This window comes from Cicer arietinum, chromosome 4, assembly GCF_000331145.2.
Source record: "Cicer arietinum cultivar CDC Frontier isolate Library 1 chromosome 4, Cicar.CDCFrontier_v2.0, whole genome shotgun sequence".
NCBI lineage: Eukaryota > Viridiplantae > Streptophyta > Magnoliopsida > Fabales > Fabaceae > Cicer > Cicer arietinum.
The window spans coordinates 44,411,913-44,426,677 of NC_021163.2; the positions used below are offsets into that span (position 1 = coordinate 44,411,913).

Consider the following 14,765-nt stretch of genomic DNA (forward strand, 5'->3'; position numbering starts at 1 on the left):
AGACCTTAATGGACTAGAATTAGCCTAGGGAGTACGAAAATGACCTATATGTTAATCCAATGACACAAACTCACATATTGGATGCAAAAGATTGGTTAAAAACCCTCGTTGGACTAGAAAAAGCATAGGGCGGACGAAAATGAGCTAAGTGTTAATCCAATGACACAAACACACCTGTTGAATGCACAAGATTGGTTAAAAACCCTAATTGGACTAGAATAAGCTTAGGGAGGACGAAAATGACCTAAATGTTATTCCAATGACACAAAGACACGTATGGGAAGAACAAGATTGGTTAAAACCCCTAAATGGACTATAATAAGCCTAGGGAGCATAAAATTGACATAAATGTTAATCTAATGACACAAATGAACTTTTTGGATGCACAATATTGGTTAAAAACCCTAAATCGACTAGTATATGCATATGGATGACGAAAATGACCTAAATGTTAAACCAGTGACACAAATGACCTTATTGAATGCACAAGATTGATTTAAAACACTAAATGGACTAGAATAAGCTAACGGAGGACAAAAATGGACTAGAATAAGCCTATGGAGGACGAAAATGACCTAAATGCTAATCGAATAACACATATGAACATATTGTTTGCACATGATTGGTTAAAAAACTAATTGGAATAGAATAAGGATAGGGAGGACGAAAATTGACTAGAATAAGCCTATGGAGGACGAAAATGACCTAAATGTTAATCGAATGACACAAATGAACATATTGGATACACATGATTTGTTAAAATCCTAATTGGACTAGAATAAGGATAGGGAGGACGAAATGACCTAAATGTTAATCCAATGTCACAAACACACCTATTGGATGCACAAGATTGGTTAAAAACCCTAAATGGTCTAGAATAAGCCTAAGGAGGATGAAATTGACCTAATTCTTAATCCATGATACAAACACACGTGTTGGATACACACGATTGGTTAAAAACCCATATTGGACTAAAATAAGCCTAGGGAGGACAAAAAATGACCTAAGTCTTAATCCAATGACACAAATGAACTTGTTGGATGCACAAAATTGGTTAAAAACCCTAAATGGACTAGAATAAGCAAAGGGAGGATGAAAATGACCTAAATGGTAATCCAATTATACAAACGAATATATTGGATACACAAGATTGGTTAAAAACCCTATTTGGACTAGAATAAGCATAGGGAGGATGAAAATGACCTAAATGTTAATCCAATGACACAAATGAACATATTAGATGCACAAGCATTGTCAATAGCCCTAATTGAACTATAATAAGCCTAGGGAGGACAAGAATGACCAAAATGTTAATCCAATGTCACCAATAAACTTATTGGCTGAACAAGCATTGTTAAAAACCCTAAATGGAATAGAATAAGCATAGGGAAGACGAAAATGACCTAAATATTAATCCAATGACACAAACACACAGTTTGGATTCACAAGATTGGTTAAAAACCCTAAATGGAATAGAATAAACCTAGGAAAGCAAAAATGACCTAAATGTTAATCCAATTACACAAACACACGTATTGGATCCACAAGATTGGTTAAAAACCCCAATTGGATTAGAATAAGCCTAGGGAGGACGAAAATGACTTAAATAATGATCAATTGACACAAACACGCGTATTGGATGCACAAGATTTGTTAAACACCTAAATGGATTAGGATAAGCCTAAGGAGGACAAAAATGACCTAAATGTTAATCCAATGATACAAACACACATATTGGATGCACAAGATTGGTTAAAAACCTTAATTGGTTTATAATAAGCCTAGGGAGGACGAAAATTACCTAAATGTTAATCCAATGACACAAATGAACTTAGTGGACGGACAACATTGGTTAAAAACCCTAAATGGACTAGAATAAGCCAAGGAATGATGAAAATCACCTAAATGTTAATCAAATGACTCAAATCAATATATTGTACGCACATGATTGGTTAAAACCCATAAATGGTCTAGAATAAGCTTAGGGAGGACTTAAATAACCTAAATGTTAATCCAAAGTCACAAACATACCTATTGGATGCACAACATTGGTTAAAAACCCTAATTGGACTAGAATAAGCCTAGGGAGGATGAAAATGACGTAAATGTTAATCTAATGACACAAATGAATATTTTGGATGCGCAAGATTGATTAAAAATCCTAATTGGACCTGAATAAGCCTAGGGAGGATAAAAATGACCAAAACGTTAATCTAATGATACAAACACACGTATTGGATGCACAAGATTGGTTAAAAATCCTAATTCGACAAGAATTAGCCTAGGAGGACAAAAATGACCTAAATATTGATCCAATGACTCAAATGAACATATTGGATGCACATGATTGTTTAACAACCCTAAATGGAGTAGACTAAGCCTAGGGAGGACGAAAATGACTTAAGTGTTAACCAAATGTTACAAATGAACTAAACGTGAATAAGCTTAGGTCGGACGTAAATGGCCTAAATGTGAATAAGCTTAGGTATTAAATGTAAATGGCCTAAACATTTGGTTAAAACCTTTAAATGGTCTAGAATAAGCTTAGGTCGAACGTAAATGGCCTAAATGTGAATCGAAAGTCACAAATATATCGATTAGATGCACAAGATTAGTTAAACATCCTAATTAGACTAGAATATGCATAGGGAGGACAAAAATTACGTAAATGTTAATCCAACGACACAAACACACGTATTAGATGCACAAGATTGGTTAAAAACCTTTATTGGACTAGAATATGCTTAGGGACGACGAAAGTGACTTAAATATTAATCAAATAACACAAATGAACATATTGGATGCACAAGAATTGTCAAAAGCCCTAATGGGACTAGAATAAGCCTAGGGATGAAGAAAATGACATAAATGTTAATCCTTTGACACAAACACATGTATTGGATGCACAAGATTGGTTAATAACCCTAATTGGTTTAGAATAAGCCTAGGGAGGACGAAAATTACCTAAATGTAAATCCAATGACACAAACATACGTATTGGATGCACAAGATTGGTTAAAAACCCTAAATGGACTAGAATAAGCCTAAGGAGAACGAAAATGACCTAAATAATAAACGAATGGCACAAATGAACATATTGGATGCACAAGATTGGTTAAAACCCTTAAATGGTGTAAAATAAGCTTAGGAAGGACGTAAATGACCTAAATGTTAATCGAAAGTCACAAACAAACCTATTTGAAGCACAAGATTTGTTAAAACCCCTAATTGGACTAGAAGAAGCCTAGGGAGGACGAAAATGACGTAAATGTTTATCCAACGACACAAACAAACGTATTAGATGCACAACATTGGTTAAAAACCCTAGTTGGACTAGAATAAGCCTAGTGAGGACGAAAACGACCTAATTGTTAATCCAATGACACAAATAAACATATTGGATGCACAAGATTGGTTAATAACCCTTAAAGGACTAGAATAACCCTATGGAGGATGAAAATTATCTAAATGTTGACTCAATGACACAAACAAACTTATTGGAAGCACAAAATTGGTTAAAAACCCTAATTTGACTAGAATAAGCCTAGGTTGGAGGAAAATGACCTAAATGTTAATCCAATGACAAAAATGGACATATTAGATGCACAAGATTGGTTAAAAACCCTAAATTGACTAGAATAAATCTAAGGAGGACGAAAATGACCTAAATATTCATCGAATGACACAAATGAACATATTGGATGCACAAGATTGGTTAAAACCCTAAAAAGGTATAGAATAAGCTTTGGGAGGACCTAAACGACCTAAATGTTAATCCAAAGTCACAACCACACCTATTGGATGCACAAGATTTGTTAAAAACCCTAATTTGATTGGAATAAGCCTAGGGAGGACGAAAATGACTTAAATGTTAATCCAATGACACAAAAACACGTATTAGATGCACAAGATTGGTTAAAAACTCTAATTGGACTAGAATAAGCCTAGGGAGCACGAAAATGACCTAAATGTTAATCCATTGTCACAAACACACTTATGGAATGCACAAGATTGGTTTAAAACACTAAATGGACTAGACTAAGCTTCGGGACGATGAAAACGACCTAAATGTTAATCCAATGTCACAAACACACGTATTGGATTCACAAGATTGGTTAAAAACCGCAATTGGATTAGAATAAGCCTAGGTAGGACGAAAATGACTTAAATGTTAACTAATTCACACAAAAACACGTATTGAATGCACAAGATTGTTTAACCACCTAAATAGATTAGAATATGCCTAGAGAGAACGAAAATGTCCTAAATATTAATCCAATGACAAAAACACACGTATTGAATGCACAAGGTTGGTTAAGAACCTTAATTGGTTTAGAATAAGCCTAGGGAGGACGAAAATTACCTAAATGTTAATCAAATGACACAAACACATGTATTGGATGCACAAGATTAGTTAATAATCCTAATTGGTTTAGAATAAGCCTAGGGAGGACGGAAATTATCTAAATGTAAATCCAATGACACAAACATACGTATTGGATGCACAAGATTGGTTAAAAACCATAAATGGACTAGAATAAGCTTAGGGAGAACGAAAATGACCTAAATAATAATCGAATGACATAAATGACCTAAAATGACCTAATAAGCTTAGGGAGGACGTAAATGACATAAATGTTAGTCCAAAGTCACAAACACACCTATTGGATGCACGAGATTTGTTAAAAACCCTAATTTGACTGGAATAAGCCTATGGAGGACGAAAATGACGTAAATGTTAATCCAATGACACATACACACGTATTAGATGCACAAGATTGGTTAAAAACCCTAATTGTATTAGAATAAGTCTATGTATGATGAAAATGACCTAAATAATAATCCAATGGATTAACATTTAGGTCATTTTTGCCACCCTAGGCTTATTAATCCAATGACACAAAGACACGTATTGATGCACAAGATTTGTGAAAAACCCAAAATGGACTAGAATAAGCCTAAGGAGGTTGAAAATGACCTAATTGTTAATCCAATGACACAAACACACGTATTCGATGCACAATATTGGTTAAAAACCCTAAATGGATTAGAATAAGCCTAGGGAAGACGAAAATGACCTAAGTATTAATCCAATGACACAATTGGATGCACATGATTGGTTAAAAACCCTAATTAGTTTATAATAAGCCTAGGGAGGACGAAAATTACCTAAATGTTAATCAAATGACACAAACACACGTATTGGATGAACAACGTTGATTAAATATCCTAATTGGACTAGAATAAGCCAAGGGAGGACGAGAATGACTTAAATGTTAATCCAATGACACAAACACATGTATTGGATGCAAAAGATTGGTTAAAACCCCTATTTGGAATAGAAATAGCCTATGAAGGACGAAATGTTAATCCAATGACACAAACACACATATTGGTTGCACAACAATGGTTAAAAACCATAAATGGACTAAAACAAGCCAATGGAGGATGAAAATGACCTAATTGGTAATCCAATGTGACAAACGAACATATTGGATGCCCAAGATTGGTTAAAAACCCTATTTGGCCAAGAATAAGCCTTAAGAAGACTAAAATAACCAAAATGTTAATCCAATGACACAAATGAACATATCGGATGCACATGATTGGTTAATAGCCATAATTGGACTATAATAAGCCTTGGTGGGTCGAAAATGACTGAAATGTTAATCATTTGACACAAACACATGTATTGGATGGACAAGATTGGTTAAACAGCTAAGTTTATTCGAATAAGCCTAGGTAGGACGAAAATAACCTAAATGTTAATCCAAAGTCGCAAACACACCTATTGAATGCATAAGATTGGTTTAAAACCTTAATTGGACTAGAATAAGACTAGGGAGGACGAAAATGAACTAAATGTTACTCAAATGACACAAACACACGTATTTAATATACAAGATTGGTTAAAAACCCTAAATGGAGAGGAAAAAGCATAGGGAGGACGTGAATAACCTAAGTGTTAATCCAATGACACAAACACACTTATTGGATATACAAGATTCGTTAAAAACCGTAATTGGACTAGAATTTGCCTAGGGAGGACGAAAATAACCTAAATGTTAATCAAATAATAAAATGAACATATTTGATGCACAAGATTGGTTAAATACTCTAAATGGACTAGAATAAGCTTATGGAGAATGGAAATGATCTAATTATTAATCGAATGAAAAAATTTAACATATTGGATGCAAAAGATTGGTTAAAAACCCTAATTGGACTAGAATAAGCCTAGGAAGGACGAAAATAACCTAAATGTTTATTTAATGACACAAACACACGTATTAGATGCACAACATTGGTTAAAACCCCTAATTGGACCAGAATAAGCCTAAGGAGGACGAAAATGACATAAGTGTTAATCCTATGACACAAACACATCAGTTGGATTCACAAGATTGATCAAAAACCCAAATTGGACTAGAATAAGCAAATAGAGGACAAAAATAACATAAATGTTAATACCATGACACAGATACACATATTAGATGCACAAGATTGGTTAAAAACCCTAATTGGAATAAAATTAGCCTAGGGAGGACGAAAATGACCTAAATGTTAATCCAATGACACAAACGCACGTATTGGATGCACAAGATTTGTTAAAAGCCCTAATTGGACTAGAAAATGTTTAGGGAGGACGAAAATGGCCTAAATGTTAATCCAATGACATAAACACACGTATTGGATGCACAAGATTGGTTAACAACCCTAATTTGACAAGAATTAACCTAGGGAGGATGAAAATGACCTAAATGTTAATCCATTGACAAAAATGAACTAATTGGATGCACAAGATTGGTTAAAAATCCTAATTGGACTAGAATAAGCTTCTGGATGACGAAAATTACCTAAATATTAAACCAAAGTTACAAACAAACATATTGAATGCACAAGAACAGTTAAAAACCATAATTGGACTAGAATAAGCCTAAGGAGGACGAAAATGACTTAAATGTCAATCCCATGACAAAAACACACGTATTGCATGCACAAGGTTGGTTAAACACCTAAATGAATTAGAATAAGCCTTGGGATGACAAAAATGACCTAAATGTAATTCCAATGACACAAACACACGTATTGGATGCACAAGATTGGATAAAAACCCTAATTGGAATAGAAAAAGCTTAGGGAGGACGAAATTACCTCAATGTTATTCCAATTAAACAAACACACGTATTCAATGCACACAATGGGTAAAAACTCTAATTGGAATAGAATGAGCCAAGGGATGATGAAAATGACTTAAATGTTAATCCAATAGCAAAAACACACTTATTGGATGCAAAAGATTGGTTAAAAAACCATAATTCGACTAAAATAAGCCTTGGAATGATGAAAATGACCTAAATGTTAATCCATTGACCCAAACACACGTATTGGATGCACAATATTGGTTAAAAACACTAATTTGACTAAAATAAGCCTAGGGCGGACGAAAATGACCTAGATTTTATTCCAACGACACAAACACACCTATTGGATGCACAAGATTGATCAAAAACCCTAATTAGGCTAGAATAAGCCTAGGGATGATTAAAATGACCTAAATGTTAATCCAATGACAAAAACACATGTATTGGATGCACCAGAATGGTTAAAAACCCTCCGAATTGACTAGAATAAGCATAGGGATGATGGAAATAACCTAAATGTTAATCGAGTGACACCAATGAAAATGTTGGATGCACAAGATTGGTTAAGAACCTTAAATGTCCTAGAATAAGCTTAGGGAGGTCGTAAATGACCTAAATGTTAATTCAAAATCACAAACACGCCTATTAGATGCACAAGAATGGTTTAAAGCCCTAATTGTACTAGAATAAGACTAGGGATGGCAAAAATGAACTAAATGTTACTCTAATGACACAAACACACATATTCGATACACAAGATTGGTTAAAAACCCTAAATGAACAAGAATAAGCCTAGGGATGACGAAAATGAACGAAGTGTTAATCCAATGAGAAAAACTCACTTGTTGGATGCACATGATAGATTAAAAACTCTGATTGGACCTGAATAAGCCTAGGGAGGACGAAAATGGCCTAAGTGTTAATCCAATTACACAAACACACCTATTAGATGCACAAGATTAATTAAAAACCCTAATTGGACTAGAATAAGCATAGGGAGGAAGAAAATGACTTAAATGTTAATCCAATGACACAAACATACATATTGGATGTGCAAGATTGGTTAAAAAACCTAATTGCACTAGAATAAGCCTAGGGAGGATGAAAATGACATAAATGTTAATCCAATGACACAAACGAACTTATTAGATGCACATGAATAATTATAAACCCCAATTGGACTAGATTAAGCCTCGGGAGGACGAAAATGACCTAAATTGTAATCCAATGACACAAATGAACTTATTGGATGCACAAGAATGATTAAAAACCTTAAATGGATTATAATAAGCTTAGGGAGGACAAAAATGACCTAAATGTTAATCCAATGACACAAACACATGTAGTGGATGCACAAGACTGGTTAAAAACCCTAATTAGAGTAGAATAAACCTAGGGAGGAAGAAAATGAGTTAAATGGTAATTCAATGACACAAACATACATATTGGATGCGCAAGATTGGTTAAAAAACCTAATTGCACTAGAATAAGCCTAGGGAGGATGAAAATGACATAAATGTTAATCCAATGACACAAACGAACTTATTGGATGCGCATGAATGATTATAAACCCCAATTGGACTAGATTAAGCCTTGGGAGGACGAAAATGACCTAAATTGTAATCCAATGACACAAATGAACTTATTGGATGCACAAGAATGATTAAAAACATTAAATGGATTATAATAAGCTTATGGAGGACAAAAATGACCTAAATGTTAATCCAATGACACAAACACATGTAGTGGATGCACAAGATTGGTTAAAAACCCTAATTAGACTAGAATAAACCTAGGGAGGAAGAAAATGAGTTAAATGTTAATCCAATGACACAAACATACATATTGGATGCGCAAGATTGGTTAAAAAACCTAATTGCACTAGAATAAGCCTAGGGAGGATGAAAATGACATAAATGTTAATCCAATGACACAAACGAACTTATTGGATGCACATGAATGATTATAAACCCCAATTGGACTAGATTAAGCCTCGGGAGGACGAAAATGACCTAAATTGTAATCCAATGACACAAACGAACTTTTTGGATGCACAAGAATGATTAAAAACCTTAAATGGATTATAATAAGCTTAGGGAGGACAAAAATGACCTGAATGTTAATCCAATGACACAAACACATGTAGTGGATGCACAAGATTGGTTAAAAACCCTAATTAGACTAGAATAAGCCTATGGAGGACTAAAATGACCTAAGTGTTAATCCAATGACACAAACACACCAATTGAATGCACATGATTGATTAAAAACCCTAATTCGACGAGAATAAGCCTAGGGATGACGAGAATGACTTAAATGTTAATCCAATGGCACTACTAGAAAAACTGTATTTAGCGTCGGCCAAAAACCGACACTAATAGCCTAAAAACCGACACAAACGATGATTTAGCGTCGGATTACCGTCGGAGTCGGGCCTTGGCTAAAACGGTCGAAGATAATACATAGCGTCGACCAAATTCCATCTGACGCTAATATAGCGTCGGCCGAGCCTACTCTAAGCCGACGCTATCAACAAAATATAAAACATCTGACGCTACTTATGCTCGTTGCCACGTCAGCTAATAAAATAGTTGCGTCGGATGGCCGACGCTAAAGTCAACAAATGTTAGTCAAGAAAATGGGTAGCGTCGGCTTTTCGGACGCTGCTTTCAAAATTAAAGGCAGTTTTATTCAAAATGCAGCGTCGGTCTGGCCGACTCTAGTGGTCAACATTGAAAAGTCAACAAATATAGACATTGTCACTCACCACTTGAATCATTTATACACTTAAATGCAAAGAAATCCAAATCACAACAAATTAAACATTGTCTCTCACCACTTGAATCATGCAATAGAATTACAGATATATAATTCAAACAAACAGCTGCAACAAGACATGACTTTGAAGATGTATGCAGTTGCAACAAATTTTTCCCTTTGAGGTTCTGACTTATAGTCACATTTATATTCACACATATAAAAACTACTACTAATATGAAGAAAAAACAATAAATAAACCACTAAATAAAGGGAATGAGAGTATAACTTGTAAATAAATTGTAAACGAGAAACAGTATCAACTCATCATATCAGATCCAAATGCCTCAAATCCTAAATCTTTATCATATTTTATCTTATCAACCTTTGGATTAATAAAAAATATATGAATTTCACATTTTACCAAAGGAGAACGAAGACAGAAAAAAGTGTTCCGGTTCCATTGGACTGGACAAAGATTTGCTCTAAACAACAAAATGTGAAATGATATGTCAATGGTTATCTGATATAAAAGTGCAATTTCTTTAAGATATATTTCAGAGTTACAAACAATAGAAGACCATCCCATTACCTACTTCTAGATGTTATCCAAAATCCCAGTGAGTTCCATAAGACTATTACCAATTTCCCAACAAATCTGACCTAAATCACACCACCAGAAACTTAATCTATCTATTTTTTTTAGCGATAACGAAACTTAATGCTAGCATTTAACAATAAATAAAATTCTAAGAAACTTTCAAACCCAAACAATACATATAGCTTTAGGACCTAAAAAGCTGATTTAGTTCATATTACTAGATCGTCATTTCGTTCTGGTTCAATACTTACGAGGAATAGATCCAAATATTAGCCCCCTACCAAGGAAAAAATTAGTAAACCATATATAGCACTTGGAATTCAACTAACCGATAAGGACAACCACTTTTCGTCAAAAGGGAAAAAAATTATATTAAAAGATAAAGGAGGGAGTGTGAAATGGAATTAAAAAGGTTATTCTCACCAAAGCAAACCATTCTGTACTAGAAAATAGGCAACACAACAATTACAGTTATATCAATCATATCATTGTAAAATAGGTTTTTGTTCATGACCACAAAGGACTAATAGATAGGAAATTATACATGCCTGCAACATTGCATACACTTCTGATGTGGTGTTCTATGCAGGAAATTATAAGCATTAATATGCATACCACTCTATTCATGCACATCCAAACGTACATATGATACATAAACCCACATCACCCAGCAGCACAACCCTCAGTTCAAATTACCAATTACCAATTAACAATACAGAAAATACATGAAGCAGTTTTCTGAATTGTTTTCGGGTTGGGAGAGATGTGTTAATCTCAAAATGGGATAATGTCCATTATTATGTGCTATAACAGGGCATAATCCAATATTGTAAACACAAGAATTAGAGAAAGATTGAATATTAGATTTATATGAGAAATATGAAAATATACTTGTAGAAGTGATACACTCAACAAATACTTAGCCACCACTAATTTTCTCCACGCTTGTTAAAAAGCCAAGGAAAACTTTTGGACAAATATAAATAGTAGTAATATTCAATTTAACTTTTAAATTTACATGTTCTGCAGCAATGGGCATGGAAGAGGTTACATTTCAAACTTGTAGTCTGATGACTGATGAGTGATCTCAAAAAATAAAATATGATGTGAACAAGTATTGTTACTACAAAAGAGATATGACTCATGCACACTATCTCTTCACTCCATGCACAAATTCCTTGTCAACAAAAGCACTATATCTAAAACCTAGCCTCTAATCATAAAATTCATTGTCAATGTCAGTTTAAAAGAATCAAAACATCATCAAATTAGTGGCAGTGCCAACAATAAAAGGTTCGATTAACAATCTAGTCAGGAAATAGAAAAGCACACCCAACGCGATCGAAATCGGGAGAGCAGGCAGAGCATGACGGCATACCGACAACAAAATGAGAGTGCAACCAAGTCCAGATATAATTGCAAGGTAACAAGCATAGACAGTCATGAGATCATACATTGCAGCTCTACCAACAAGAACACTGTAGAAAACAAAGTCACCAAGTCCAAGCTTAATTTGTATGTTAAAATAGCACAAGTATTAAGAAAAGTTGTGAAGAACTTACTGCAACAATAAGACCAGTTTCTGCCGATCTAACAAGACACCAAAGAAAGCACCAATGCAAGCAAGAAAGTCAACTTTGTCAACCTTCCAAATCTAACAAGCTTCTCTTATGTCAATTAATCTTGGAAATGCAGAAAGGATTATAGAAGCAAGTATAGCCATAGGTGTATAATATAAGAGTCTTGTAAACAACTCCAAGCACAGAATCACTGTTACTGCCATCACAATATTTGATATTGATGATTGACTTCTTGCACTGAAATTTACTGCAGTCCTTGAAAATGAACCTGCAATTGTTAAGAAATTAAATCAATTACTATAAAAACAATATATTATTTTTCTGAATCAACTGCAATATGAGAAACCATCATTTTTTGTCTCATGTTAGTTTTCTTTCATTTTTTTCCACACTTGTGCAACTTAAATAATTGAAAAAAAGAAGTAACACACTGACCAGTTACAACATAACATGAAGTGAAAGATCCTGCAATGTTCATACAACCCATTGCTAACATTTCTTTGTTCCCATCAAGATGGTATCCCTTAATTGAAGCAAATGATCTACCAACAGCCATTGCTTCCTATAATACCCAAATTAGCACCCATATCCATTAAGAAGATTAAAACATTTTGAAACCAGAATGAACATTGCAGTAATAACAAAATCAGATCAGGAAGAAATAGTAATAACATTGGCTTACATTATAATCCTAAATTAAAAAATCAAGAATCGCACGATTGAAATTAACAATCAAGACTCAACAATAATAACATTAACAATTTGAGTTTATTCCGTAAATTCGAACTCACATTTTGTCCAAACAAATACACAAATGAAATGCAATAAAACCTAAACTGCGACACTAAGGGTGAGACGAAAACACTTACATTCAGAATGGACCACAGACAACAGTGAGACGGCGAAGCTGAGAGTGAGGGAAACGGTGACGCCGCGAGATTGAGTGAGGCGAGCGAAAAAGTGATGCAGCGACGAGAGGCTGAGCTTGACGGCAAGGACGGAATGGGTGACGGGTTCGAGAGGGTGACGGGTTTGAGAACTAGGGTTCAGACTGGGTGACATGCGCGAGAGCGAGTGACGTGATGGAAACAATGATGCGGACGCTCTTTTTGTAAAAAATTTAAAAACAAAATTTGGTGTTTTAGCGTCTGCTTGACCGACGCTACACCGACGCTAACTAGCGTCGGAGTCGAGGCCGACGCTACATTTGACAGCTAAAATGGATTTTTCTAGTAGTGTGACACAAACACACGTATTGGATGCATAAGATTGGTTAAAAACCCTATTTAAACTTGAATAGGCCTATGAAGACGAAAAGGACCTAAATGTTAATCCAATGACAAAAACTCACGTATCGGATTCACAAGATTGGTTAAAAACCCTAATTGGACTAGAATTACCCTATGGAAAACGAAAATAACCTAAATGTTTATCCAATGACACAAAGAAAATATTGGATGCACATGAGTGGTTAAAAACCCTAAATGGATTAGGATAAGCCTAGGGAGAACGAAAATGACATAAATGTCAATCCAACAACACAAACGAACATATAAGATTTACAAGATTGGTTTAAAACCCTAAATGGTCTAGAATAAGCTTAGGGGGGACGAAAATAACCTAAATGTTATTGGATGCACAAGATTGATTTAAAATCCTAATTGGACTAGAATAAGACTAGGGAGGACGAAAGTCACCTAAATGTTACTCCAATGATACAAACACACGTATTCGATACACAAGATTGGTTAAAAACCCTAAATGGGCAGGAATAGGCCTAGGGAGGACGAAAATGACCTAAGTGTTAATCCAATGACAAGAACACACCTATTGAATGCACAAGATTGTTTAAAAACCTTAATTGGACTAGAATAAGCCTAGGGAGGACAAATATGACTTAAATGTTAATCCAACGACACAAACACACCTACTGGATGCACAAGATTGGTTAAAAATCCTAATTGGACTAGAATTTGCCTAGTGAGGACGAAAATGACCTAAATATTTACCTAATGACACAAATGAACATATTGGATGCATAAGAATGCTTAAAAACCCCAAATGGACTAGAATAAGCCTAGGAATAATGGAAATAACCTAAACGTTAATTGAATGACACAAATGAACATATTGGGTGCAAAAGATTGGTTAAGAACCCTAAATGGTCTAGAATAAGCTTAGTTAGGTCGTAAATGACCTAAATGTTAATCCAAAATCACAAACATACCTATTGGATGCACAAGAATGGTTTAAAACCCTAATTGGACTAGAATAAGACTAGGGATAACGAAAATGACCTAAATGTTACTCTAATGACACAAACACACATATTCGATACACAAGATTGGTTAAAAACCCTAAATGGAAAAAAATAAGCCTAGGGAGGACGAAAATGAACTAAGCGTTAATCCAATGACAAAAACACACTTATTGGATGCACTTGATTGATTAAAAACCCTGATTGGACCTAAATAAGCCTAGAAAGGACGAAAATGGCATAAGTGTTAATCCAATGACACAAACACACCTATTGGATGCACAAGATTGATTAAAAACCCTAATTGGACTAGAATAGGCCCAGGGAGGACGAAAATGACTTAAATGTTAATCCAATGACACAAACATACATATTGGATGCACAAGATTGGTAAAAAAAACCAAATTTGACTAGAATAATCCTAG

At 34.5% G+C, this 14,765-nt stretch overlaps 1 protein-coding gene across 1 annotated transcript; it reads right to left on the bottom strand.

Moving 5' to 3' along the window:
* Nucleotides 1–11,444: 11,444 nt before the first annotated feature.
* On the bottom strand, nt 11,445–13,098 carry LOC105853069 (low affinity sulfate transporter 3-like). Its single transcript, XM_073368018.1, has 4 exons — nt 12,953–13,098; nt 12,519–12,645; nt 12,066–12,351; nt 11,445–11,981 (listed from the first exon to the last, which is right to left on the bottom strand). The coding sequence occupies exons 2-3, from the start codon at nt 12,637–12,639 to the stop codon at nt 12,158–12,160; spliced, it is 315 nt and encodes a 104-aa protein (XP_073224119.1). The 5' UTR covers nt 12,640–12,645; nt 12,953–13,098; the 3' UTR covers nt 11,445–11,981; nt 12,066–12,157.
* Between the last annotated feature and the right edge of the window lie 1,667 nt (nt 13,099–14,765).

Coding starts and splice junctions, on each gene's coding strand:
- LOC105853069 (XM_073368018.1), bottom strand. CDS start 12,639: ATGGCTGTTGGTAGATCATTTGCTTCAATTAAGGGATACCATCTTGAT. Junction 12,352..12,518: donor TTCATGTTATGTTGTAACTG/GTCAGTGTGTTA, acceptor TAACAATTGCAG/GTTCATTTTCAAGGACTGCA.